We start from the raw sequence: 23,633 nt of genomic DNA on the forward strand, positions 1-23,633 counted from the left end.
ATGAATTCTTTGAAGAAAGTCCTCCTTGGGGTACATATAAGCATTAAAATGTCCATTTTAAATCCTACCTACAGTTGTAACTATATTTTTTAATAAAATATTTACAAAACAAAAACTCGCTTTGTCTTGTGAGACCACCCCTACAGGGCCCCACCGGACCAACACAGCCAAGAGCAGGTAACTCTCGCCCGCCTACCTTACCTCACTTTTCATGCTGAACGTGTCAGACAGAATGAGGGGAGGGCGGGTGGCAGGCACCCCCAAGGAGGACTTTCTTCAAAGAATTCATAACCTCTACAGGTTTGTATAATTCTTTTCAGAAGAAGTCCTCCTTGGGGTACATATAAGCATATGACAGACTCCCAAAGATATTTGAGACGGGAGTGGCATTCTGTCTGGCAACAACTAAACCCGTGGTGGAGTGAAATCTACAACCCATACCGGAAATAGAAAACACTGAGCCACCTGACCGCTGATGTCAATCAGACGGGCGGAACTAGGAGCCCAAGCTTATATGTCAATTGGCTCAATATCAATGACATAAAACCCGCCAACCATTACAATGGAAGGAATGTATGGGGACATGCCGAAACAACTCCCAACCCTAATATAGCCCCAGCCAGACAATCGTGGCGAGAGGTATAAGGGTAGGGAAAGCGTAAAACAATTTAAACGCTACAAAGCCAATAACCCAGGAGTCGAAGCTAATAAGTACTGCAAACTATCGCTCAATGCAGCCCCCTGTTTGGAAGAGGGCTTGCCGGACCTCAATAAAACCCAGAGAAATTATTAGCCTCGCTAAAACTTCTGAGGAAATCGAACGAAAGTACAAACGCCATGCATTGTGAAAGTGAAAACACCAAACACTCTCGCGCGGAGGAGGGTAAGTGTAGGCCACCATCCCACAAAGCTGATTAACACAGGCTCCCAAATACCGGAAGGCTCGGAAGAGGGAAAACTGTAAGCCGCATAAAAATCCCCTGAATAGCTTAAAAGCTTAACATATATGTTGGCTCACCATTACACTAACCTGGTCGCGTGACATGCGGCTCGGAGAGAGGCATACCCAACAGTGCCCCGTGCGGGGGTTCGCGACCCAATTCCGCCGCGAAGACGGGTTAATAGCATATGACTGGTTAAAGCGTTCAAAACGGACCCGCCCTCTTGAAGGGACGAAGGGACGATGTACACCCAAACCCGACCCAACCCGGAAAGGATGGTAAGGCTAATAATGATGTACTGATATGAAATATATCGACATTGAACACAGAACCGATACCAATGACCAGTTACTAACTTGGTCAGGGTGGCAGGTCACTCTCCACTGGAGAACCGAAGAACCGAACCGAGCACGATCCTTAGAATGCGTGTCAAGTTGGTAATGGCGAATGAAGGCGCTCTGCTGGCTCCAAAGAGCGACAGAACCGATCTCTTCATTGAGCAGTGCCGCTGTGTATTATCAACAAAGCCGCATCTGCCCTACCCAGTCTGCCTTCAACCCTCGAGGTAAACCGTATCATTGTAACCATACAATTCACGGAAACAAGCCAACGAGATAAAGTGCGCTGTTAGCAGACTCCCCCCAGTCTTCCCGCCACCAAACAGCACACATGGGTACCTGTACGGATCCCTTTTGTTCGTTTCGTTTTCGCGACAGAGGCACGGGTGAGCAATCGAAGATTGGTCCCGGCGCGGAAGGCTGGTAAGGGGTGGAAGTGCGATATGAGCAGTCACGTGGAAAGCAATATCGCACTGAGAGTGGTAGGTATCCGAGTCGAATACGGACATGATCAGTATAAAATACTGTCAGTGTCGGGTCAGTGGGAATCGCATGGATGTACCCGACCCTTCTACCAGAGTTCACCACAGCAAGTAAAGTCGCCTTCCACGCCAACAAGTGAAGTGAGAGAGACGATATACTTGAAAAATTAGGGCCAGACAGCCAATTGTGAATAAGTGGCAATTTTAAGGTGGGCTGAATGCAAGCCGACGAAAGGCCGGATCGAACCCTGTTCATGCCAGCTACTGACGCCGATATGCGAGAGGATGCTGCCTAGGCAGAGCACCATCGAACGAGGTGTGAACGCGGAAATAGCCATGAGTTACCGGCAATGGTGGAGGTCATAAGGCTCTCAACCAAAACGAGGTTATAGTAACTCCAATATCCGAACTAAGTCCGCCAGAATAGGGATTATGAAATCCCCCTATCTGCACACCAGCCCCACCTATCAACACACTGAACGATTGGTGGAATCCCAGGCAGAATTGTGTCTGCAACGGTTGCAGGAATTCTGTGTGTTATACCCGACAGAGGCCAAGCCACCCAGTGAATCCGAGGATTCGGGTGTGGGCGCCCGCAGAGTGAGAATGTCTGGTCGAAGAGGTAATTCGAATCCCGGCGTCGCGGATCGAACACCAACCTGACTGCTGTCAATTCCAGCACATTGATGTGCAGGTTGTGACTTCGTCTCAAGAGGCTGCAGGTCACCCAGAACATGGCCCTAACCCGTAGGGATGTATCTGGCTGACTGAGAGCGGACGGTGTCTCCAGGGTGGGGACCTCGAGAGACGCTTCGACGCCTGTCCATCTGACTCGCTGAGGTTGATTAATTCCGCCCAGCTTCAGAATCGATCGCGGAGGTCCCGAGACTCAACAGTTATCTGAAACCACGCATGAGTCAGTCGCCATGTAATGTAGGGTGACAACACCGCACTGGGCACGATCTGGCTATCTGAGCTGTAATAAACCCTCAATTTGGTGAACACCCTTGGCACCGTCAGAATGTAGCCTAAGGAGAGCACATCAAAACTGGTAGCACGTCCCATCAAACAAGAAACCGAAGGTAAATCTTGAAATCAGGGTGCAATGGAACAAGGAGGTACGCGACTCGAGATCGATTGACGCGGCGCCAATCCCTGTCTCGGGCAGATGAGATCACCGAGCCGGTGTCTCCATCTTGAAGGACAGTACCTCTATAAACTTGTTCAGCTCTCAGATGAGAATGGGTCTGAACATTCCGTTCGTAATGGCAACTATGAAATAAGTGGAGTCAAACCCTACATATTCCTGACCATTGGAAACCACCACATTGGTTGCCTAGCCCAGCAAAGACTGGATCTACAGGCACGGAGTATTGTCGCCGTCTCCGGGAAGCCGACACAGGAGTGTGTCGCTCCGCCCGGTGTTTGCGGGCAGAATATAGTAACCCAGCAGTCGGCAACTTAACGCTTGCCGATGCCTGCGCACCTTGAGGAAGTAACGAAGCTCAACAGACTTCTCGTGATTCCTCGAAAACTAGCCCCCGGGCGATATGCCCATAACCGCCCTCATCATTTGACTGGCACAGCTACAATGCAGTCCTTCCTAGCCAGATGAGAGTTGCCCCGACAGATGCCTTCCAGAGTCAGCCGAAAAAAAAAAAAATTCCACCGGGCGCTCTCCCCTTTCCACCAGCTCCCTCAGCAGCGCTTGAGAGATCACGCCAGTGGAGCATACAGCGTTGAGCTGTGAAGGGGAAAGAACGGCAGACTTAAGGGAGAGTGTGAGGCCTTGTCCCGATGCCGTGCTGGAAGCAGGCTTCTCTCCCGAGGCCGAACTCCAACGGTTCGGGTAGTCGATATGGGACAACACCTGAGGCAACACAGCTGCGATTCTATCTCGCACTTGCCCTCAGGGACGAACCTACTTAGTGGTAAGTTCAAAGTAGCGAAATGAGTCAAGCTCAAATCGATCTGTCCACTGTAACGAGCCTGAACCCGATTCCGAGGCACATGTGAGAAGCCTGACAATCAAGGTTTCACAAGCACTCAGACAGACCTCGAGCTGGCGAGGTGACAGTCACACCCGCACACTCGATGGCATCTAGGTCAATACGGCCGATAGACATCAGGCCGAGACCTGAACTACCGGGTGCCGAGACCTGAACTACCGAGTCAGGAATCTGCGCCTCTACCAGTGCCGAAGCCTGGTCGGCGGCTTGCTACCCACGGGTTCAGAGAATCCGCAGAGCCGGCTCAGCTGTTCTAGACCGAACCCCGATCCCGGTGACACGAGGAGTAGCCTGATAAATCAGGTTTCCCCAAGTACTACTCTAAAGCGCACTGAGCCGCGATAGTCAAACATAGCCTATAGCTATATAAATACTCCATACATACACATGTATGTATCGTGAAGTGCTCGGTCGGCGGTTCGAAGTTCGAATCCCCGATCCCCTAACACATGGGAGTGGCCTGACAATGCAGGGCTCCCTGGTGTACACGGGTAGACCTCGGGCGTCGAGGTGATCGGCAGCTCGTCACACTCAACGCCCTTGGCCAGGGCATCGAGCAGACATCAGGCCGGTGACCTGAGCTTAACAGCCGATCTGCTCGCATCACGGGCGGGCCCAGGTCGGTGCTAGTCCGATCTGCAGTCCCGACACAAGGGAGTAGCCTGGCAATGCAGGTTGCCCCTGGTGGACACAGGTAGACCTAGGAGCCGAGGTGATCGGGCAGCTCAGTGGAACCCAGACGGGTGCTGAGAGGAACCTGCCGATATACAGGTTTCCGGCAACCCCGACTAACCAAGTGGCGCCGAGGTGTCCTCGAGCTGGTCGTATTTCTGTGGCGACCGCCAGTCAGGGCACCAGGGCAAAACCTGCAGGGCTTAAACCTGCATCGCCGGGCGCCAGGCGCCCGCGGATCCAACCTGAGCCCGAGCTAGGTTGCCACAAGCCGAAGCCCGAAAGGCACACCATCACCTGGAGCCGGCCAGGATCAAGCTGTTCTGAGGAGGCGCTGCTCCTCGAGCCAGAGCTCCGGGCCGCAGCTTCAACCCCCAGATGCGTCCGATCCATCCTCGACGACAGTAGGTGCTGAGCTCCTTGCGGAACCCAGACAGCACCGCGGTCAATCGGGCGGAATTTCACCACAGACGCACACCTGGTGAACTTACCTTCGAGATCAACACTCTTTATGCGAGCCGAGCTCCCACGGAGCCCGGACATCGCTTATCAATCATCGAATTGACATTATGTTGAAGAATATGTTGCTGCAATAGTGAAGTCATATTTAAGTCAGCAACATTGTTTTGCGGGGAAACGATAAAGGGATTTCCTTAGAAACCTTTTTTATCAAATATTATCCTCACGGAAGCAGATTAGTGAAAACATAAAATCTGCGCGTGGTCGGAAAGAATCGCGCGTGGGCGCAGAAACCCAGACAAAACCACAACCTCGGCCTATGAGCCACTTTCGGTGTGTAAACGTGATGAAATATGTATCATAATACAACATAATGTAACAGGAATATTGACGCAAGGGCGTTTATTATGAGCATCCTTGATCGTCGTGGAGCCGTCTCGGCTAAACACCGAGGCACACTTTATAACCATCCTGTGGCGGTAGTGTGCATGGCACAACGCGACAGGGCTTAAACTGCAACAAACAGAACCACGCCAGTGTTACTAGCAGGAACTGTGAAGCAGCAAACACATAAACACAAGTAATAGCAAGAATAATCCGCGACGGGCGATATATAAATGCTACAAGCTACAGCCATTTAAATACTAAACATACAATGCAAAGCAGAAAAAGGCTAGCCACCCCTGCGCAGTACTAGTGATAGAGTAAAGTTGAGTGATACGTAAACTAACACTATCAAAATTACGCTCAACAACGACTTACCACAAATTCGGCTGAAAAGAAAGAGAATTTAGGGCAAGCCTACCATATAATATGCAAACATAATATATGAACTCCCTACTACAAGCTACCAATAACATATAGCAAGGAAAACCACGACGATCGCTGTCCGCCATTTTGCCTGCCACATGGCTGGAAAACAGAGAACCCAATGCAAAGTTACAAATAAAAGATGAATGAAAATATCCACATATGACGCCCATCTAACGCCTCGGGTAAGAGAAAGGAACCATACATACAGATTGAGACTCTTTAACACTCATCGTGATCGTAGGAAAGCAAACTCGAACTTAACACCACGCACGCCTATTCAACAGAACGACAGCATGAAAAGTGAGGCACGAGGTAGACGCCGGCGAGTTACCTGCTCTTGGCTGTGTTGGTCCGGTGGGGCCCTGTAGGGTGGTCTCACAAGACAAAACGAGTTTTTGTTTTGTAAATATTTTATTAAAAATATAGTTACAACTGTCATTAGGATTTAAAATGGACATTTTAATGCTTATATGTACCCTAAGGAGGACTTCTTCTGAAAAGAATACATATTTTCCTTATCCTGACTCATGCTAAATGCTTGCAGAATCCGTCGGAATTGGTGGTGGGTCAGGCCACTTCCTGGATTAACTGGCTGCTGTTTTGCGTCCTGTATTACCCCCCATGGGAACTTATGACGGCACTGTTGATGATTCTGTTCTTCCAACTTCCATCTGATGAGTCGGGGGGGGAACCACAACTTGTCAGATTTCTTCCGAAACTTCTCCTGACATTTCCGTGTGGATTTTAGATATACTAATGTTCCATTAGTTATCTATTGCAACTCCATCTCTTGATGCGCACATCAAGTGGAGATGCGACCCTTCTTCATGTACGAGTATGTCCTATACAAGTACAGGGTCTATCACTCATGCTATTCTGTCCTAGACGTGTGCATGGACTTTTAACCATTTGCTCTCCAGAGCGTTGGTTTTCACAAGTCACGTGATAAAAGGGTGAGATTTTCTCAGCGACTTTGTGGAAGCGTTAGTTGTTGTGCTACAACAAGGGGCCCAAACTGGTGAATGCCTGAGGCATCTTCGGTGGCAATATCTCTGAGGAAGTGGTTGGCAAACACCGTGTCCGATTTCCAAAAACAGCCCTCCATAATTGTTGTAGTCGAGCAGTTTCCATGCAGAGCAAGTGTAGATGCCAGGGCTCTGACTTCGTGTGGATTGGAGGCTCGTGGAGGCTCAAGTCCTGCTGCTTTGTAGGCCCTTAGTATAACGGCTCTCATCCATGTCGATATGGTTGTCCGTGAGACTTCCGTGGGCGTCTCAGTGGACAAGGGGATGAATAGGCTCTTGAATTTTCGGCTCCTTGTTTTTGTCCTTTGTAGGTAGACTTTAGTGCTCTGACAGGGCATAAGGATAGATCCTGTGTATCCTGTGGCCCAAGGACTGTAGAAAGTGCTGGGATGTGGAACTGTCTGTCAGGCTGGCCGGGCAGTTGGTTCTTGGCAATAAAGTCCCATCTCAGTCCTAGATGTACGATGTCACTATGTCTTGATTCAAATCGTGTTCGTTCAAAGTCCAGAGCATGTATTTCTGACATCCGTGCTGCTGTTGCTAGGGCGATCAGGAACAGCATTTTCTGAGTCAGTAGTTCAAAGGATGTTCGTTCTAGAGGCTCGTAGGCATCACTGGTGAGATGTTGTAAAACTGTGTTGAGATCCCAGGCAGGAGCCTTGAATTTCTTATATTGGTCTTCCAACGAGCAGCGTAGTAGTGCCAGTATCTCTGGTACTTTGGTCAACTTGACACCCGTCTTCATGGTGATAACTGTGCTGAGAGCAGCCAGATGCGTTGAGAGTGTTGAACCTTTTAAGTGTCTCGTCTGTGCAGATGACACAGGTATTCTGCCACTTGAGGATGGGTTGCTTTCACCGCTGTAAAGCCTTTCCTCATTGCATACTGTTCAAATTTCTGCCACTTGTCGAGTAGGTACAAGGTCGCGAGTTGATCTCGCGTGAGAGCTAGTGTTACTGCTTTGGCTGCTCTGGCAGAGTACCCTCTAGTCTTCAGGCAAGCTTTGATACAGCTCCACCTGTGTAGCTGGAACAATGCGGATTCCGTGAGCTTGCTTGGTGAGTGGATGGACGAGCAGGTTTGACCACTCTGGTAGTTTCAGGGTTGGACTTTCGAGTTCTTGTATGAGGGGACGGAAACCATACCCTCACTGGCCAATAGGGTAGCGACCAAAATCAGTTGCAGCGTTGTCATCTGCTTGATTTTCTGTATTACTAATAATAAATAAGTAGCCTTGTATAGCGCATAATCAAATCAAACTGCAAGGCAATTTCTCTAGGCTAAAAAGATAGAGTGATCTGAAGAAAGGATTAAAGTTCATAAGCTTGTTTAAAAAGGAAAGTTTTCAGTTGGGACTGGAAAGATTCCACGATTCGGCGGGCTTGTCAGGATGTGAAGAGGCAGTGAGTTCCAGAAAAGGGCTGTGTAAGAGAACTGTCTATGTCCATATGACTTTAATCTGACCTTGTGGTAGTAGTGCTGGAGGTGGAAGCATAAGTGTTTACCATATATGACCGTCTATAAGCCGAAATTTTGAGGACCAAAAAAAGCAGTCTGTAGAAGGGGTCGTCTTATCCATGGGTTACGCTTTCGTCAAACTTTTTTCCAGGGGTAAGAAAACAACATCGTATCACTTCGCGTGAACAAACAACAGAAGACGACTTTGTCAGTAGAGACGTCAAATTTGCAATTAAACATCACTAGACAAGATTATTTACCTTTTAAGTTATAAGTTGTTTTTGCTGGGCATTGTATTATTTGCAGGGATTAAGATTACCGTGTGTATCTGAGCTGGAAATAGCAATCAGCTGTGCACACGTTTCCCGGTGAACAAGTTCAAAAAGGCACAATAATATAACGGGATGAATTCTGACGCAGTCATCAGTAAAATATAATACAGAATACTATTATTTGACCCAAAGAAATATATCCTAGCATTGTGTGATTTTAGTTACAGTTTTTGCTCTATAAATAAATTAAGATTACCGTGTGTATTTGAGTCGGAAATAGCAATCAGCTGTGCACACGTTTCCCGGCGAACAAGTTCAAACATGCACAATAATATAACGGGATGAATTTTGACGCAGTCGTCAGTAAAATATAATACAGAATACTATTATTTAACCCAAAGAAATATATCCTAGCATTGTGTAATATTAAATACAGTTTTTATGTAAAATATATATAATCAACACTAAAGTTATACGGACCCTCATGAACGTGGTAAGCAGTTGTACGCACATGGAATGGGGTAAAACACGGAAGCCATTTAAATTCACACATTTTTACCGATTTTACTGTAAATTAGCAGTCAATGGAAAGCGGAAATCAGTTAAGTGATTGTTGAATGGGGTAAAATAAGCAAGCCAGTTTGTTGCTACAATAAATATGATATTTAGAGGGGCAAAATATATTATGCATTTTCTGTCAACTACACTTCGTTTCGATCCGTGAGTAGACACAATATATATGACCGTGAAAAATCTTTGAATAATGTGGACCAAAGTTATAATTATTGGTAACTGCCAGTGGTCTGTGTTTGCCGCGATTAGGACCCCATCGCGGGGGATCGACTTATGCACGAAACATACCATTTTGACACTGATTTTAAGGGTCAAGTTTGGGGGTCGTCTTATCCATGGGGTCGTCTTATAGACGGTCATATATGGTAGTCCTTCCCAAGCATCTGTTGCCCATGCCTGAGGATCCGGAATCGGAGAGACGAATTTTGGTAGTTGCTTGTTGAACTTTGTCTATCAGGTCTATCAGTGGAGATCCTGTTGTCCGTATAACGAACCGGAACGCTTCTGGGTGTAACATCCACTCCGTCGGGGATGGTTGTAGTGGACGAGATAGGGCGTCTGATATGACATTCCTTGCTCCTGGAATGTGGCATGCCTTCATGTAGATGTTCAGGTCGTCGACTATGCTGAACAGGAGAAAGCTGAGTTGTAGCAGACTTGTTGATCTTGTTGATCCTTGTTTGTTGATGTAGAACGCTACTGTGGAGTTGTCCGTGTGGACCATGAGCCTTGCGTTCTTTGGTACGCTGGACCAGTGTTGTAAAGCGTTGATCACTGCTTTCATCTCCAACAGGTTGATGTGCAGACTCTGATCCTGACTCGACCACTTCCCTGCTGCCACCGTTGTTGAGGTGGGCACCCCAGAGTAGCGATGCATCTCACGTAGAGATGAGTATTGCAAACCGGCTCTGACAAAAAGGTTCCTCCGCAAACATTCGACTTCAGAGTCCACCATAAGAGGTATGGTTTCAGGCTGTCTGTTAGAATCAGCGGATCGAGACTGTCGAGATGGGCATTCACAAATATTTGTAGTGGGTGCAGTTGTAGTCTCCCTCTGCAAGTCATGTCTTGAGCTAAGGTGAGTAGACCGAGCATGCTTTGCCAAGCACGTAGTGTCAACAGAGAGCATTGCTTGAGATATCACATGTTGTATCTTGACCCAACGATCCTCTGGGACGACCGTGTGATTCTGTGGTGTGATGAGCAATATTCCCAGAATTAAAGATCCTGTTTTGGTTCCAACTCTGATTAGGAGATTACTAGCCATCTACTGCAATCATGTCCTACGCTGTAGGCAAGTGGATCTAGGAACCCTTCCCATGTCCGTCATGGAAACGAAGAGATGATCGATTCTGGAATCATGGCTTGAAGCTTGTCTCATCAATCTTCCGGTAATATGTAATGAAGATGTTGTCACCAGAATCCGAACAATGTGCAGCGATGATGCATAATACGTCGTCTCTAGATCAGCAAAAATCTATGATGTACTGGGACTGCCATCGATGCGAAGTCTATTTATAGTCGACTGGCTGCCGCGGGCAGAAACCGTCTAACGCTTGTCGCTGCAAGTCCCCAGATAACCAATATTAAATCTCAAACCCTGATGTATCATGAAGGGCTCCGTATGATGAAATCTGCTATCGTTGAACGGCGGGACATGCTGACTCTGATTATAATCCTCCCCGTGAGTGCCTGCTCATAGGTTGATGAAAGTCCAAGTTGGAAGATCCATATCTGCGCAGTCTGTAGAATCCTGGAGAACGACTGGATCTACTTCTGTGTTAGAATCCTTCCTGCTGAGACGCTGAAACTGCGTGGAGGCTCCATCGTGGACTGCTAACGCTAAGCTGGCGTTATAGAATCCTCCAGGCTTCTAACTGCTGATACTTCTGACGGTACAGATCTTCGTGAACGTAAACGTTCGTGCAAGCCTTCATCCAAGAGAGCTTGCAAAGCTAATATTCCTTCGCGCAGGGTGACTGTCATCGGAGGGGTCTGCTATGCTGAGCTGACCTTAGTAGAGTTCTCCAGACTTCTAATTTCAGACGGTGAAGTTGGACATTTCCCTATCTGAAGATCCATAATGTCGTGAGTCTCTGTATGTAGATCTGTATGTAGAGCTGCGTGCAGGTGAATGGTCCCGGTGTGACCGTGTATTCCTCCTGGAGTCTTGAGATATATCTCTAGGCCTTCACGAAGGCTGATTGACGTAATCTCCCCTCTGTGAGATGTGGAGTGCCTGCGCGCAGTCCGACGGTGATGACGATCCATATCTGTTCTGGAGAGCAGCTTCAATCTGCTTCTGTGTGGAGAATCTAAGGCTGAGCTGGCGTTAGAAGCGTTGGGACTTCTAGCTTCAGTCGTTGGCGATCGTCAGGTGGCGTTAGGCTTTCCTCTTCATGTGCCAGAGGCTGCTGAACCTTCCGCGCAGGCTTGTTGGCGATGAAGTGGTCTTCGTCAGCGGCTTCGCGTGGCGGCTAATCGTTCCATCATCGACATCATCTGATCTGTAAACTGTTGCATAAACAGCCCCAGGTTGAAGTTCTGCGACGTATGTTGAGACTGCTCCGGAGGTACAATATCGGCAGTGAAGGATCTCGTCTTCTGCGTAGAGCTGTGAAGTCTTAGGAGCTGTAGACTTCTTCTGCGCTGAAGAAGATCTTGTCTTCTTCGTCTGTGATGAAGACAGCTCTGTTGATGACGATCTCTACTTAATCGAGACGGAATTCATCACTGGAACAGCGACCTGCCCTCGTAAAACGCTCGTCAATTCACTGGAATTATGAACCTCAGCAGCTGTAGTTAACACACGATTATCAGCGCAATCACTCGATTTACCAGACATGACTTGTGAATACCATCTTATCCAGTCCTTTGCACGTCTATGAAGAGAATAAAGGTAGTTATTAAATTCAAAAGAACTTAGTTTCTGACAATGTTTACAGCGAGAGCTGGAAGAACATGTAGTAGTGCAATCAGGACATAATATATACGGGTCAGCCATAGACAGGCGGTACCTACAATGAATACAAGTTTTCATCAATTTGTAAACCAGATGAAAAACAAGGCAAACAACGTATAAATTAGACATAATATCAAAACATTTGATAATATACAATCCAAAAACTGTATACAGCTGCCATTTAGATGTAAAAGGTCCAAAATAGAAAAGGATATGTGCCGTATAGGGACCCAGGTTCTCTCACAACCGTCCTCAAGGGCGAAGAAGGAGAGATTTACAAAACATGGCCGGTCAGGTGACCAAAAGGGCACCAAAGGGGCAAGGGAGGTAACTCATGGGTGAATGGTGATTTTACGTCCGCTTTTTAGAAGGGAACTTCAAGGGATTTCAAGTGTTCCACTATCATTCGCAAGTAGAAGGAGACAAGCATTTAGCATGAATCAGGATAAGGAAAAATATAAAAAAATGAAAGTAAAAAAAGTAATCTAATCAGAAACACGTCCTAATATTGAACATAGTGAAACCAAAACAAGGAACATACTTCATTATATATAATCTGATGGGCAGTGTGCGAAATAGTTTCCAAATTTTGCTAGAAAGTCGGGCTGGCTATGCCTGAAAGTTACTAGCCAAAAAAATAACTCACTAGCCCGAAATTTGAATGTAGAAACAAAGCTGCTGATATGATGAACATTTTATCAGGCCATAATCTTGCATGATTTAAAAGTGTATTATAACTTAACAAGTTGGAGGGAATGATATATTTACAAAATGACCGCATGAAAATTCACTAGCCAGTCAGGCCAGTGACAGAGGAGATTTACTGGCCCGACAGGAACTTTACTAGCTACGGGCTAGCGGGAGAGTGGCTATTTTGCACACTGCTGATGGATCACTCATTCTTATTGCCAGTGTTCTCAGGTAAAATTCTACTGTTAAATCCTCATGTAACTGACATTTTAAAATGTAACGAGGGAAGGTGGTTGGGATTTGAATTACGTCAGCGATTATGTCAACTGTGTAACAATGGAGTTGAAGATGAGTATCATTTTATCCTTGTATGTAGATACTATGGGAATTAAAGTCAGCATTATCTATCATGTATGTATCACCATGATGTTAATATTCACAAATTTAGACAGCTAATGAATTCAAAGTGTAGTGATGCATTGAATAATTTATGTAGATATGTTTGTCAAAGCATAATCTTAAGAGAACAATATGTTCGATATCTGTAGCATATATAACACATCAATGTACATTGTATGTAATTCATGTTCGATGTAAACGTATTATACTATGGCCTTAATACAAATAAACAAGTTGACTTGACTTGACTTCGCTAATTCCTCATCTTGGTGACCCAACAAAATGTCATCATAAAGAATATCGCTCTTCATATTTCGCAATTGGCCAAAGCCCTTCTTTGTGGAACTGTTGCCGTGACAATGTATCTTACCTTCTTGGTGATTCCATGCGACATCAGCGGCCGAGTAGTTGAGGTTGGAGTTCTTGGCTTTCCCCACCCTGAGGTTCAAACGCTCCTCGAAGTGGCCATCTTCTATAGCTAATATCCGAAACACTGAAAACACGACATTGCAAGATCAGATGAAATGATCATAAGAAAATTTTAACAAACATATTCTGTTATGTACAGTCAGACATCAATGCGTTCAAGTTGAAGGATACTATGTAAATGCTTTGAGTTATCCGAGGTTTGACATAATGGCAAAATGATTGACTAAATAAGGAATATGCAGGGATCAAGCTTTAAATTTAAGTTTGAGTGAGTGAGTGAGTTTAGTTTTGCGCCTCACTTGGCAATATTCCAGCTATATAGCAGCAGTCTGTAAATAATCGAGTCTTGACCAGATAATCCAGTGATCAACAGCATGAGCATAACTCTACGCAACTGAGATACGATGACAAGTCAGTGGGCCTGACCACAAGATCCTGTTAGACGCCTCTTACGACAAGCATGAGTTACTGAAGATACATTCTAACCCGGATCTTCATGGGTCCATAACTAAACAGAAATTCTAGTACTGACATATTGTTTGCACCCTGCTGGTGATGCACATCACACCTGAAATTCCTACCTGTCCTTCCAGCTGCCACTACGAGGGTGGAATCTTTGTTAGTTGTGATGGCATTGACAGGACCTTCACAGTCAAACACCATACTCCGACCACCCACATTCTGGGACACTGTAACATAGTAAAGACTTTTCAAAATCTGTTTCACAATGTAAATAAATCAAGGCACATATCAAATTTAAGAGAGAACGAATAGGCTTGTGTGTAGGCTTGTGAGTAGGGTTGTCAGTGGGATTGTGAGTAGGCTTGTGAATAGGCTCATGAATAGGCTAGTGATTCGGCTCATCAGTAGGCTTGTAAGAAGGCTTTTGAGTAGGCTGATGAGTGGAGCTGTGAGTAGGCTCATGAGCAGGATTGTAAGTAAGCTTGTAAATAGGCTTATGAATAGGCTCATGGGTCGGCTAGTTATTGGGAAAGTGAGTAGACTTGTGGTAGGGACTGAGAGTTGAGAATGGGTTTGTGAAAAGGCTTATGAATAGGCCTATGAGTGGGGGTGTGAGAAGGCCTGTAAGTAGGCATATGAGTAGTGTTGTGAATAGGGTTGTGAGTAGGCAGCTAAGGCTTATGATTGGGATTGTGAGTAGGCTTGTAAATAGGCTTATGAATATGCTCATGAGTAGGCTAATGATTAGGCTTATGAGTAGACTTGTGGTACAGACTGAGAGTTGAACTGAAAAAAATGAGTAGGCTGTAGTGTTCTGAGTGGGCTTGTCAGTGGGCAAGAGAATAGGCTTGTGAGTAGGTTTTTCAGTAGGCTTGTGGCTGACAGATGCCAATTCAATGGAATTAAATACATTGTACTAACAAAACTATGACAGATAATAAAGAGGGAAGTAGGATGAACAATGAGGATAGAAAACAATAAAGTTGTCAGGCTGAAAAGTGGAATCATGGTAAATGCCTGTAACAGTGAAGTCAAGTCTTTATGAAGGTCACTGGCTCATACACATGATTTTAACATAAAATATACAGTGGAAGCTGTCAAAATCAGCAGCTGTCCAATATGGCAAGTTGTCAACACCAGCATAAAATCTCAGTCCTGTCCTTGGCTAGTACATTTACCACCATTTAAAAGTTCTGCAATCCGGCAGCTGTCGATTCCAGATCTCGGCATGAAATGAGCCACCCGAGTATGTGTGTATACAGTGCTGTCTAAATCGGAGTGTGGCATGGAGTCGGACGGATGTGTATTGTCACCAATTAATCCTGCGTTGAAGCTACATGGCTGCTGACAAAAATAATTTAATCTTAGTTCAGTATGGGTACACTTGTAATTAATGACTTGAATTGCTCTCAAATCATCCATTGAGAAGAAACAAACCAAAATGTCTGATGTTTTTCAAATGTGTTGATTTATCATGTTTATGTTATTAAGTGAATAAAAGTGAATATGAGCTCAAATCTTTGTCTTTTATTGTCAATGTGTGCAGTAATTGAGAGAACCATGTGATACAACACTGTACATGAGAGTGACAAAACTGGTTCAGTTCTAGTCATAGGTAACCGTGTCAGCTCTACATTCCGGCATGCTGTCTAAACCAGATTATTTCTTCAGTCCTGACGAGTGCCGGTTTGGACAGCTTCCACTGTACATAATACTTTAACCCATCATGGTAAACCTACATTAATCCTAGCTGAGCAAAACATGTTTACAAAATGGTTCTTCAGCAATATTTCATCATTTGTAGATGATGATACCAAGTTAGCATGCAGGACAGCGTGTATTGATAACTCTACTCCTGGCATCTACCTTCAGTAAACTAGGGGTGAAACGATACGCTCTTAGTCTTACCACGGTAGGGTGAGTATTGCAGTACAAGGTCTTCGGTTCAGTCCGTTTCAGTTCGGTATGATCATAATTTAGAAAAGAAAAGAAATGCATAGATTTTGGCAAAAAGATTTGATTTCTAGACATTTCAGAAAGGTTTAAAAAGGTTAATAAAATGATGAAACGAAAACCGAAAATACAGAATCTTTGGATAGCATTACGGTACACTGAACCGGAGGCAAAATACTGCAGTTCTACTAATACCGTGGTATACCGTTTTACCTCTAGTTTTAACCAATAATAGTCTCACCTTTATCATAAGCTGTTCGTGTAACAGTGTTCATTGTCCTTGTTACATCTTAACTTCCTGCTTCTGTAGGTAAATATCTCAAACATCTTAATTTGTGGGACGCAAATTTCGTCACTGAATGCAAATTGAAAGCAAAGACTTACAGAAATATTAACATGAGTGACAATACCTATCTATAATAATGCATTCTGTATGTAGAACAATAGGCAAAATGTGATGGTTGGCATACCTTTCCTACATACATGCATGACATGACATTGCAGACACACATGCGCACACACACAGACACAGACAATTCTGTCATAGTCTGAAACCAAAATCAAGAGATTCTGAGATAACCTCTCATACCGGAGTTAATGCATTTCATATCTTCATGATATTCTGGAAAATAGCATGATAAATAAACCGCATGCACCTTCAACATTGTTGGTAAATTTAGGACCACGTGCAGGGGGCATTTTATTCACAAAATTGGAAAGTATATAGCAATTTACTCTTTTTCTCTAATTATATAGGCTTAATTCCTAAAAGAGATAGCTACCCACCCCAACCCTTACAACTAAATCTATCGATTTCTGTAAAGGTTTGTTGATTGGCAAGTGGTGCCTAATACTAAAGATGGTGTATGGATGTTTGATTAGAAAGGGGAACCTATCTCTTATGATCCGAGATTGGTGCATGAAAGGATCCGACAGGATCAAAAGAGCACACAAGATCTGTCAAGTGCATACCACAGCAGACAGCTGGTGTCAATTAGTTCCTGGATTCTATGCAACGCAGAAATGTGCTTAAGGTACGCACAAATGCATAGATTGGACACAGAAAAAATACAAATAGCTTTGCCCCATGGGACGCATCAACAATATACGCTTGAACCCAATTCCCTTCAAGAAGTATTAAGTTCCTACAATTGGCATTTATTCCATCTTACACTGCAGAGCACTACACTACTTTTACCTTACTTTCTGCAATATCACTGGAGGGCACCAGAAATAGGTTTCACACATTGTACCCATGCGGGCAATCGAACCCTGGTCTTTCAGTGTTATAAGCGACACTTTAAACACTAGGCTACCCCACCGCATTGGGTATTTTAGAAATTAATTTATTAGTAGTGCACTTTAGTGGGCTTACTTTTTAAGATCCATTTAGTGCTGTGGAGGTTCGATCACACTTCAACATATTAATATAAGTAACGCTATAGACCAATTGATCCAGTCCCGGACTATAAGCCCCGCCCACTAGCTCCTGTCTTCGTTTTTTACGTTGGGGGGACAAACACTGGAAAATCACTATAGTGCCAATTGCTCCATTGCGACCGGTAAACTGCACTCTAGTCCATGATTTTAAGAGAGATATGATAGTGATGATGACTAGCAGAATACGTATATGGGTTGCTCAGGAAAGGGTATGTGGAAGGTGGTGAACTGCGTTTTGAGGTACTACTACTGGTAGACACACAAGCAGAAATAAAACATACCCATTTTCAAAAGTGTTCAAAGAAGAGGTGGACTACTCGGTCTGGAGATGTCTGTTTTCTGCGATGATCTAACTTCTAAGGCACCTCATGAGTAACCACAGTTTTATGTTCGATCATCGATGTTCTGTCTGTCAAGTGTCAATTTCAGTTCCTTGGTCGAGAACAGGTTTACAAGCTGTTGTTTCACTCACATAAAAGTAATTATTTTAAAAATCGATTCACTGAATCTTAAACCATAATGTCACTCTCACACCAACTCTCGATTATGGAAAATAACCCGTGAAACTTGAAACATTTGGAATAAATTGATGGGAGTTGAAAGAAATCCGCAGCCTCTATGTGAAATACGTCATAGCTTCGTGCGTAGCTGTCTGTCATCGCAAAAGAGTAAACAAGATTCGGAAGATGAATCATTGTTTACTAACAAAATCCCAAACGAAAAAGAACACATTTGGCTTTTTGCATAATATATTAATATGAAAATGTAAAAGCACACATATTTCTCAAATAAATATTAATTAGATCAATGCGTATATTTTTCATAAATATTATTTCTCCGCGTGTGCTTAGTTCCTACTTTTGGTATAAATCCGCCTCTTTCTATATCCGGTGTGGCTTCAAAACTAAGGAGGGGGAATTCAAATCTTTTACTTATATCTCAATATACTGCGTAGTTATGAGTAATATGCGTCCACCGGCTCGCAGTCCGTATCAACAAGGTAACATGTCTACTCCGACAGGCCATAATAGCCAGCGATCTCCTAAGGTCAAGAAACATAATAGTAGCCCGGCCTGGGGGTCTGGTGCAATTATACGCCCAATGTCGAATTGTCCGCGACCAGGTCAGTTTACTTCGCCTCCGCCACAATATAATTTTACATCTCCTCCTCAAGGGCCACACCACCAGCAGTTTCCCCCCCCTACCGTAATTTCATGACTAGTCCCCGTCATTATGGTAACAGCTTCGGTAGTAATGGAAACACGTTTAGAACACCACAACCAATGGCCCGAATCCCCTCACCTCAGAAAAGCTGGAGCTGTGACAGGAATTTCCGACCAATGTCACACAAGAAGTTAAATATGAAGGTTAGCCGAGTTTTATTGAACGTTTCTCGTTAAATTGTATCTCAAATGCTAACTTAATAATCTGAGACAATTTTTCATGTCATTCTTAACAATAACATTGTAACTATGCTGCAGAGACCTTTTACTTCCATTTGCCTAGGTATGTTTGTACATAGTGAAAACGTATCCACAGAGTCTCAGAACTACCTTGTGCACTTAAACGTACAATGTGTGAAGCACTGTTATATTGCTGGAATATTGCTAAAAGCGGTGTAAAACTAAAATCACTCGCTAAATGTACTCATCAGTAACATGTGAGACTTTTTTGGACATTACCAGTTCAGTTCATGATATTGGTAGAAGTCTGGTGTACAGATGGTCCACAGTTCAGATTTTGCAGGAAATACTATCTGCTTACAGCTAGCACGACCTACACACTTGTAGATGGTGGTTTTGAGGAATCCTCCACAAGAGTGGGTACATTTAGTGTTCAAAGGTGCTTATTGTACTCTATGGGTCCTTTTCACTACACTCAAAAGTACCTAGGCAAATAGCAGTATAAGGCATGACAATGTCAATGTAAATTATAGCTTGATTTTTGGAATCAGTTAAGTTTCTGAAATTGTATCCAGTATGTTCTTACATTTAAATTTTTAGAAAACTTTAAGGACTATTTAGTTTTAATCGATGAATTGTAGGATGCAACTTCTTTAATGTCAAATCTGTTAACTGAATATAACTCTTACCATGCTTGCGGTCTGACATGCCTATCTTTAGAATAAATTTCTTCTAATACACCATCTAAAAAAAATAATTGAATAACTGTGTATTTGTTTTCATCAATATTACCATAATCTGTTATTTCACAGAGTCCTAGACGAGACCCTAATTCTAATCCTGGAGGATGCAATGACATAGCACTATACTATCACCCGAGTATGTTGGCTGATCCGTGGCAAAAAATGACTCCCGTTCCCGTAACACACACACCCTCTGCGACCACATGATAACAATACAGGAACGATGTTCAATATCAGGTTATGCGGTACTATTTTGCCAAGTACAGTAACAGATTTATCTTCCGTGACGACAGACAAAATGTGGTTATGGCTTAACATGGCAGCAGTTTCTTACAATGGACACATACCTCAAGAATGTGTGGTCAATATACGTTATTGGTGGGATTGATTTTCTTTCAGCGGTAATCTTTACATGGAGTAAAAATAATAATTTGGACTTAGAAGCAAGACCTGCTCAATGGGCCCTTCAGTCTGCATATTTTTGACAGTGGATTAACCCTAACAAGGAGGCAGCTTTTCTGAGATTGAGTGTTAAAGTGTTAAAACTTTGAACACTTTCAAGTGTGGATTATTATTTGACAGTGGAATGTCGTTTTATTTTGTGCGCTGTGAAACTTGAACCTGTTCATTAACCATATTAACTGTTTAAGCATTGAGTGATCAAGAAAGGGTTGAAGTATTTTGGGATTTCTTCGACATCTAGCTGTCAAATTGGTACTCATCCTAAGTGTTCTTTGTAAAATCGCCATACTATTTGTCATCACGATTCATTTGAACTTTTCGTTATATTTTAGAGAAGAATCAGTTCCATTATTGATAGTCCAAGATGTTTCAAATAAAATCAGAAATTTGGACGTTTGTATATTTGGCTATCTGGTAAGCACATTTTAATTTCGGCTTTTTAAAAAAAATGTCATCATTTCGTTTCTAACTGTCAAGTTATGTAAGATGCAGCCATTGTTTCTTGTGTGATGCTAACAGACTTGATAAGACTTAGAAATTTGTTATTTGTTGACAATTTTAGACTGTCAGTTTTAGTTGTTTTATATATTGTAAATTGTGTATATTATTTGTGTATTTATCACAGAGTGTCATTAAACTTTGTATATATATCTATCTGTTCAAAAGATAGCCTAACCTTGTTAAAACCTGATGAATGTTTTATCTTGAGAATATTAACTGCAGTATATTTTAACATACTTAAGGATCCTCTCTGAAATAACTGATGAAAAGTCCTACAAATCGTCCATCATATTATTCATTGTTTTGACCTTCCTAGTATGTGTTTTGTTCAAGAGGAAATATCAGATTCTAATTGTATGCCCAGTCTTATAATAGGAATAGTATGGATTGGAAAAAAGCTGATCAATTATTAATAATGAAGTTATGAATTAATTTTCTGTCTAAATGTGTATAGATATAAAAACATTTATATAGTAGTTCTTAGATGAATAAAAGGAACGATTGATTTCAAATTGAAATATGTTAGTTTGTAATTTTTTCTTCATGAATTTGCACATTTGGTTATCATTGGATATAGAACAAATGTCAAATACATGGAGAATTATGGTTTCTGTAACACATCATTATAGGATATTTATATAGCGCACATATCCACGCAACTAGTGCATGCTCAAGGTGCTGGTATTTTTGCCCCTCGATCATTGGATGTCAATCACAACGGCACATCGTATTATCAATCTCAACCCCTGCAGAGTATAATCTTTTGCAGCCACTAGGCGCACCGAGATATTGTGGCTTTCTCATCCTAACACACCAGGCTGTGTGCAATAAAGTCATGTGTCACAGTGGTCATTCTACTGGTAAACTATTTTATTTTTCAACTTTCAACCCTTACAGCATGTCTCCATGGTGTGGTGTGTTAAATACTAAACAGCCTTCCATCAGTTGCTAACATTTGTTATAGTTGTGTGGAAATGTAGGTGTATTTTAGTGATAACACAGACTGTTCATTAATCTGGAAGCAAGCATGGTTTTGAGGACAGTATAATTTGTTTACACTATCAAAGCAACTAGTGGCATTCTAAGGTTTCATCATACAAAAATTCCGAGTCATACATCATTATACTGTCTGTTTAAGTAGGGGTAGGGGAGGGAAGCCTAGTTGTTAAGTCTGCGCATGTTTCTAAATCCAGAGTTCGACTCCCTGTATGGGTGCAATGTGAAAAGCCCTATTCTGGAGTCAACTACCCTGATATTGCTGGAGTATTGGTAAAAAGTGTCTCTTTTTGAGAGAAATCATGCACTGTTATGATACCTAATAGTCTCCAGTCCGTGAAGATACAGGTTGGAATTGTCACAGCAACCCATGCTCGTCGTCCGTGGTGTAGGGGTTAGAGCGTCTGCCCGGAGAGCAGAAGGTCGCGGATTCGATCCCCGACCGCGTCATACTAAAAGACGTTCAAATATGGTACTTTTTGGTCCCTGCCTGGCGTTCGGCATTAATGGGTACAACAAGGACTGGTCGGCTCGGAGTCAGTATAATGTGTCTGAGTGGGGTATTCATGCTTCACTGCAGCATGGTATCTCAGTGAGCTAGCACTATAAAATCAGCTTAAGTCTGGGCTAGTACAAGCAGCCGCACATACACACGCATGCACGTCGTCATATGAGTGAAATATTCTCAAGCACGACGTAAAACCCAATTTCACCTCACCTCACCATGCTTGCGTAAGAGGCGACTAACAGCATCGGGTGGTCAGGCTCGCTGACTTGGTTGACACATGTCATCGTAACCCAACTGATGTTGATGCTCATGCTGTTGATCACTGTATTGGCTGATATATCCAGACTGGAATATTTACAGATGGACGCGACATAGTTGGGATATTGCTGAGTGCACACAACAAACAAACCACATCTAGTAATCTCCAATGCATTTGAGAAATGGCATACAGATTTTAGTGTTAAGCTGGGCTCCATGGTATTGTGTCGCTTGGGTGCAACTTGCATGGAATTAGGGAGTGAAATTAGTCCTAACTGCTTATGCTGATTATGTGCAACATGTACAGGACTTGGGGGCTACAGTTTGGTTCAACTATGTTGTGCTTATTTTATTGGGGGATAGGTTAGACCCTGTTATCTTGTGCTTGTAGGTTGCAACATGCATGTGATTTATGAGATAAGTTAGACCCTGTTATGATGTGCTTGTAGAGTAAAAAATACCTGTGATTACGAGATAGGTTAGACCCTTTTATCTTGTGCTTGTAGGTTGCAACATGCATGTGATTTATGAGATAAGTTAGACCCTGTTATTATGTGCTTGTAGAGTACAAAATACCTGTGATTACGAGATAGGTTAGACCCTGTTATCTTGTGCTTGTAGGTTGCAACATGCATGTGATTTATGAGATAAGTTAGACCCTGTTATTATGTGCTTGTAGAGTACAAAATACCTGTGATTACGAGATAGGTTAGACCCTGTTATTATGTGCTTATAGAGTACAAAATACCTGCAATTTACGAGATAGGTTAGACCCTGTTATCTTGTGCTTGTAGAGTACAAAATGTGTGTGATTTACGAGATAGGTTAGACCCTTTTATCTTGTGCTTGTAGAGTACAAAATACCTTTGATTTATGGGATAAGTTAGACCCTGTTTGTAAGGTGAAAATACCTGGGATTTAGAGGTTAGAGATGTGTGTGTGTGTTGTTTTAGTGTTTTATACCCAATGTAGAGTGCAGCATAAGATACAACTGTCATGTATACATATGGTGGTACATTTGACATAGTCCTATTGGATCTTGATCAAGACACTGTGTGATGTGAGAAGGGTTGGTAGTTTGTGTACATTATTGCTTGTGTCTTGTCTTGGATTGTTGTGATGCAGCCATATCTGGTCAGCCTGGTGAGATTCTTGTTGTTTACAAGATGGTGTGAAGATGCTGAGTTTGGGTATTGCTGACTGCTGCAGAAGATGACAATAACCATTTCCACGGTCTATAAACTCCCATCCGTATCAATATCACTAACAGCCAGTGAAGATCCGGGTTAGAATTGATCTTCAGCAACCCATGCTTGTCGTATGAGGCGACTAACGGACTTAGGTGGTCAGACTCACTGACTTTGTGGACACATGTCATTGTATGC

At 43.3% G+C, this 23,633-nt stretch overlaps 1 protein-coding gene and 1 long non-coding RNA gene across 2 annotated transcripts in view; one reads left to right on the top strand and one right to left on the bottom strand.

The window, feature by feature from the left end:
• Nucleotides 1-17,998, bottom strand: part of LOC124269135 (GATOR complex protein WDR24-like) — a 33,205-nt gene extending 15,207 nt beyond the window's left edge. The window contains exons 1-4 of the mRNA XM_046704159.1: nt 17,659-17,998; nt 16,179-16,292; nt 14,104-14,211; nt 13,464-13,586 (exon numbers count right to left, since the gene is read on the bottom strand). Coding sequence (XP_046560115.1) covers nt 13,464-13,586; nt 14,104-14,211; nt 16,179-16,212 — 265 coding nt within the window. The 5' untranslated portion in view covers nt 16,213-16,292; nt 17,659-17,998. The remainder of the gene's footprint in view (nt 1-13,463; nt 13,587-14,103; nt 14,212-16,178; nt 16,293-17,658) is intronic.
• Nucleotides 17,999-18,258: 260 nt separating this feature from the next.
• LOC124269147 lies at nt 18,259-21,004 on the top strand. Its single transcript, XR_006896442.1, has 2 exons — nt 18,259-18,744; nt 19,593-21,004. It is a non-coding gene; the product is annotated as an uncharacterized LOC124269147 (long non-coding RNA).
• Nucleotides 21,005-23,633: the final 2,629 nt, after the last annotated feature.

The sequence above is a fragment of the Haliotis rubra genome, unplaced genomic scaffold, assembly GCF_003918875.1.
Source record: "Haliotis rubra isolate DU_JTF1 unplaced genomic scaffold, ASM391887v1 Scf1010, whole genome shotgun sequence".
NCBI lineage: Eukaryota > Metazoa > Mollusca > Gastropoda > Lepetellida > Haliotidae > Haliotis > Haliotis rubra.